At 48.3% G+C, this 4934-nt stretch overlaps 1 protein-coding gene across 1 annotated transcript in view; it reads right to left on the bottom strand.

Annotated features, from left to right (window-relative positions):
* Window positions 1-1845: 1845 nt before the first annotated feature.
* sv2ba (synaptic vesicle glycoprotein 2Ba) overlaps window positions 1846-4934 on the bottom strand; it is a 14542-nt gene continuing 11453 nt past the window's right edge. The window contains exons 11-13 of the mRNA XM_060071180.1: window positions 4484-4684; window positions 4016-4175; window positions 1846-3799 (exon numbers count right to left, since the gene is read on the bottom strand). Coding sequence (XP_059927163.1) covers window positions 3616-3799; window positions 4016-4175; window positions 4484-4684 — 545 coding nt within the window. The 3' untranslated portion in view covers window positions 1846-3615. The remainder of the gene's footprint in view (window positions 3800-4015; window positions 4176-4483; window positions 4685-4934) is intronic.

The following is a 4934-nucleotide window of genomic DNA, read 5'->3' as shown; positions in this document are numbered from 1 at the left end:
ATATGAGTTCAGGTGTATTCAATGAACCTGGACGTATTTGAGTGTGGTTCACGTGGCTGTGGTCGGCTAACAGGTGGACTACAGTCTGCTGCCCTGTCTACCTCCTGTCTACCTCCAGGACGGTCTTCTGGGTGGACTGCAGTCTGCTGCCCTGTCTACCTCCTGTCTACCTCCAGGACGGTCTTCTGGGTGGACTTCAGTCTGCTGCCCTGTCTACCTCCAGGACGGTCTTCTGGGTGGGCTTCAGTCTGCTGCCCTGTCTACCTCCAGGACGGTCTTCTGGGTGGGCTACAGTCTGCTGCTGTTCCTCAAGGTTTATTTTATTTGTATTTAGTGTTTATTTGATATGGACATAGCAATTGCATTGGACAGACCAGATGCATTGTTTAAGTGCTTTAGCACAAGTGCTAATTCGCAACACTTGTCCATAGGCAGCTTTTGAAAAGATAGAGCAATAAAATATAGGGCAATTAAATAACAAAGAAATACAAATATAAAGAAGTCAAAGAAATACAAGCAATTTTCAATCAGGAACATAAAAAGGCAACAGAGCAAAGGCAATACGAGCAAGCAGTAAACCAGTTAAGAGCTATTCATATGTGCACTGTTGATTACATTTTAGCTATTGTTTGAGGCCTTTGTAAAAGCTTTACTATTTATTTCTAGCAGGGATGCATCGAAAATGTTTGGCCGAAAATGGCCCAAAACATAATTTTCGGTAAAAAGGTAAAAAGGCCGAAAAAAATACACTTGTTTTTCTCATTTATTTAAAGGTACATTGTTCTTAAATTCTTGCTATAAGGTCTTCTGGAATGTTAGAAAACGTTCAGTATTAAATAAATATTTTGTATCAAATTTGTAATTGATTTGTTTTATTGAAAAGCAAGACAATTAAGGACATCTAATTGTTTGATTTATGCAATGGTGAAAAATTGCATAATTTTGATTTCGGTCCTTAGTTCCTCAGTTTCTAGTTTTATATCAGTCAGGTAGAACTGTCCCCTGAGTGGACTACAGTCTGCTGCAGGGTGTTCCTCCTGTAAGGCAACCTGGACTCTTTTTGAGTGGGTTCCAGTCGGGTGGATCGTGGTCCTCCAGGGTTACCGAAGGACTTGGAGACGCGGGGGACTGAGAGGCTGGTTGTGGCTGGGTTTGGCCGACCGAGACATTCTGCTGTCTGGGTGTGAAAACACGGCCGCCAGCCGCTTCTGCTGAGGGGGCTACAGCTTCCAGAACAAGTCTGGGAACTCTGCAAGGAAGGCTGGAGCCTGTACGCTAGGCTAGGCTAGGCTAGGCTAGGCTAAGAGCGGTACAAGGACAACAAGGCGGGGGGGGGGGGGAGTCGGTCGGGGGTGGAGGTGTTCCGTTGTGTTGCGGGGTCGCGACCCCTGATGACACAAGCAGCTCTGTTTCACACCCCAGATAGAGTAAACACACACACTTTACACTGCTCCCACACAAACACACACACACAGGCCACATTACAGTACTCACACCTGTCTGCCGCCAACCACTCATATACACACACACACATACACACACACACACACACACACACACACATTGTCCATCTCTCTCTCACAAACACACAAACACATAAACACACAAACTCTCTCTCTATATCTCTCACAATCAAACACACACACACAGACAAACACACACAGACACAAACTATCTCTCTCACAAACACAAAAAACTATCCCTTTATCACTCTCACACACACACACACACACACACACACACACACACAAAAAACACACACACACACACACACACACACACACACACACACACACACACACACACACACACACACACACCAAATAAAGATGTTGGACTCCTGAATACATTCACATGTTTATTTCAAATTTTATCGACATCACAAAACAAAACAGAGTGGAAGTGTTCTCCAACGTGGTGAAGAGCGGAACCTCGCTAACTTAAGTGGCAGGGAAGACCAGATATTCTCCATCAGTGTTCTTTGGGGCTTTTATTTTGAAACGGTTCGCTTGTGTTGGAAAGACCACCGTGGTCCTACATCCCCTCCCATCAACAGGGCTGAAGAGTCTTATGAGATACGTTGAGCTAACACACACAAACATACGCCGCTACGTCTCGACAGCAACACACGAAAATACACTGTAAACGCTACGGGGCTATGTTCACAGACAATAGATAACAGCCGCGAAGCGCGCACACACACACACACACGCACACACACACACACACACACACACACACACACACACACACACATACATTAATGCATTCACACACTCTTGCTCACTGTCTGTCTTTCACGCACACACACACACACACACAAAAACATGAGCACATTAACACATACATACACTGTTGTTCGCTGTCTCTCTCTCTCTCACAAACACGCACATAAACACACGCGCACGCGCACACACACATACTCACACGCACACACACACACACACACAGGCTGGTCAGCGCAGAAAGTAACATGCTCCTTAGAAATGTGGATCTATGTTGTAAGAAAAGCAGCGTAGCAGCTAAGGCCGCGAGCACTGCTCCTCACCACAACGTCAAAAAGAGAGCAAAATATCAAAATATCTAATCTCAAACATAGACATCGTTCAAAAAAACATCATAATACACACATACAGCAAGAAGGTCATGAACACACGAACGGAACAAATTAGTGTTGGTACATTTTGTCACAGCATGTTCAGATAAGGGGAGGAGGAGGAGGAGGAGAAGGAGGAGGACGAGGAGGAGAAGAAGGAGGAGGATGAGGAGCAGAAAGAGGAGGAGGAAAAGGAGAACAATTAGGAGGAGAGGAGATGGGGCAGGAAAAGGAGGAGGAGGAGGAGGAGGAGGAGGGGAGCAGAAGGAGGAGGTTCTAGGGAACATTGTTGAGATAGAGACGCTAGCAGGTGAGAGGAGAAGGTGAGAAGGGAAACACATAATTGAGGATCAATCATGGATTCTGACAGAGATGTCACAGTACAGATCAATAGATCAATATATCCATCAGTCCATCAGCTGTGTTAAAAAACACAGAGAGGCTATGTCTGGACAAGGATGAAGAGGATGGAACAGCCTCCTCCTCATCAAACACTAATGCACCACAACAGAAACTACTTGACCCTTTTTAAGCTCTTCTTTAGACCTTCATATTGAACCTTCCTCCTACACAGGCCTCAGACATCAGGAAGTCACTAGCTACGTGTGTGTGTGTGTGTGTGTGTGTGTGTGTGTGTGTGTGTGTGTGTGTGTGTGTGTGTGTGTGTGTGTGTGTGTGTGTGTGTGTGTGTGTGTGTGTGTGTGTGTGTGTGCGTGCGTGCGTGCGTGTGTGTGTGTTAGTGTATTTGAGCATGGGTCTGAACAGTGGTTTGATAAAACTCATGTCATCGCAGAGTCGGATGAGAGTGGATACTGGACAGATCAAATCACCATGACTACCCCATCCACTCCACATCCACTGTATCTCTTTTGACCCCCCCGCGCACACACACACACACACGCACACACACACATACATGTGTAAATCAGCCTTCATATGGGGCTGGGTGTGTGGTGTGAGTGGGGGTGGTGAGACGGAGGTGGCGGGGGGGGCAGGCCTCCCGGCGGGGCTTTGGCGGTTTAGGACAGCACCTTCTCGCGCGTCTCGGGCAGCTTGAGCGCCAGCAGGCCGCCACACACCAGCGCGGCGATGGCCAGGAAGATTGGGACGATCCTGGTGATGCCGATGAAGGAGGCGAAGATGAAGCTGCCGATGATGGCGGCAAACTTGCACACGGCGTTCAGGATGCCGAACGCCGTCGCTCTACAGAGGGAGAGAGGGAGAGAGAGAGAGAGAGAGAGAGAGAGAGAGAGAGAGAGAGAGAGAGACAGAGAGAGAGAGAGAGAGAGAGAGAGAGAGAGAGAGAGAGACGCATACACAAACAACATTGTTGATGAAGTCGAGACCCTACTGTTAATCACAGGGCTATGGGGTTAAGACCCGTGCCTTCCTCAGAGGGTTATGGGGTTGAGGCCCTACCGTTTGGCGGTGGGGTAGACCTCCACGGAGATGACCTGCAGGCCGTTCCAGGCGGCCACGCTGACGGCGTAGAAGAGGCACTGCCAGCAGATCACCGCCCCCTGGCTGAAGCTCAGCAGCAGCAGGAAGCTGCAGGCCGCCGAGCCCAGCATGGAGCCGCCTGGAGGACCGAATGTTACATCATCGTTATATAGACAGAGAGAGAGAGAGAGAGAGAGAGAGAGAGAGAGAGAGAGAGAGAGAGAGAGAGAGAGAGGGAGAGAGAGAGAGAGAGAGAGAGAGAGAGAGAGAGAGAGAGAGGGAGAGGGACAAGGGAGAGAGAGAGACAGACAGAGAGAGAGACAGACAGACAGACAGACAGACAGACAGACAGACAGACAGACAGACAGACAGACAGACAGACAGACAGATAAATTATATGTAGAGTGATCGATTTAATGATAGAAAGAGGGTACTGATTGAACGAACCTATGATTTTGATCCTTCCTATCTTATCCATGAAGAGCGCCGAGATGATGTTGCCAGGCAACACTGCCAGGCTGCCCAGGAAGCTGACCAGGTAGATGACGATGTCGTTCTCCTCCTGGAAGTTGAGATGGCAGCCCTTTTTGGGGTGCAGGAATGTGGTGTTCTCCATGCGGCAGTCCTTGAACTTCTCCTCCCACAGATCTGACGACCACAGGAGAAGCAGAGCTCAGGTTCACACACTGGTACCTCAGTCCCTGCACAGCAGTGATCCCCAACCTGTGGGGCAGGAGCCCGCTGAGGTCGCCTCATTTGCATTTAGGGTTGCGGGAGATAAGTGGCTTCATAAGCCATTGATTTGAGCAAACACTTGGTCTTAAAACCCATGCAGGTCCTTCGCGTGTATACAAAGAGATCACTCAATGAATCTTTATTAACTCACTAATCACAGCCT

The sequence above is a fragment of the Gadus macrocephalus genome, chromosome 14 (genome assembly GCF_031168955.1).
Source record: "Gadus macrocephalus chromosome 14, ASM3116895v1".
NCBI lineage: Eukaryota > Metazoa > Chordata > Actinopteri > Gadiformes > Gadidae > Gadus > Gadus macrocephalus.
The sequence above is the reverse complement of the archived record's forward strand: the minus strand, read 5'-3'. Positions and strand labels throughout refer to the sequence as shown.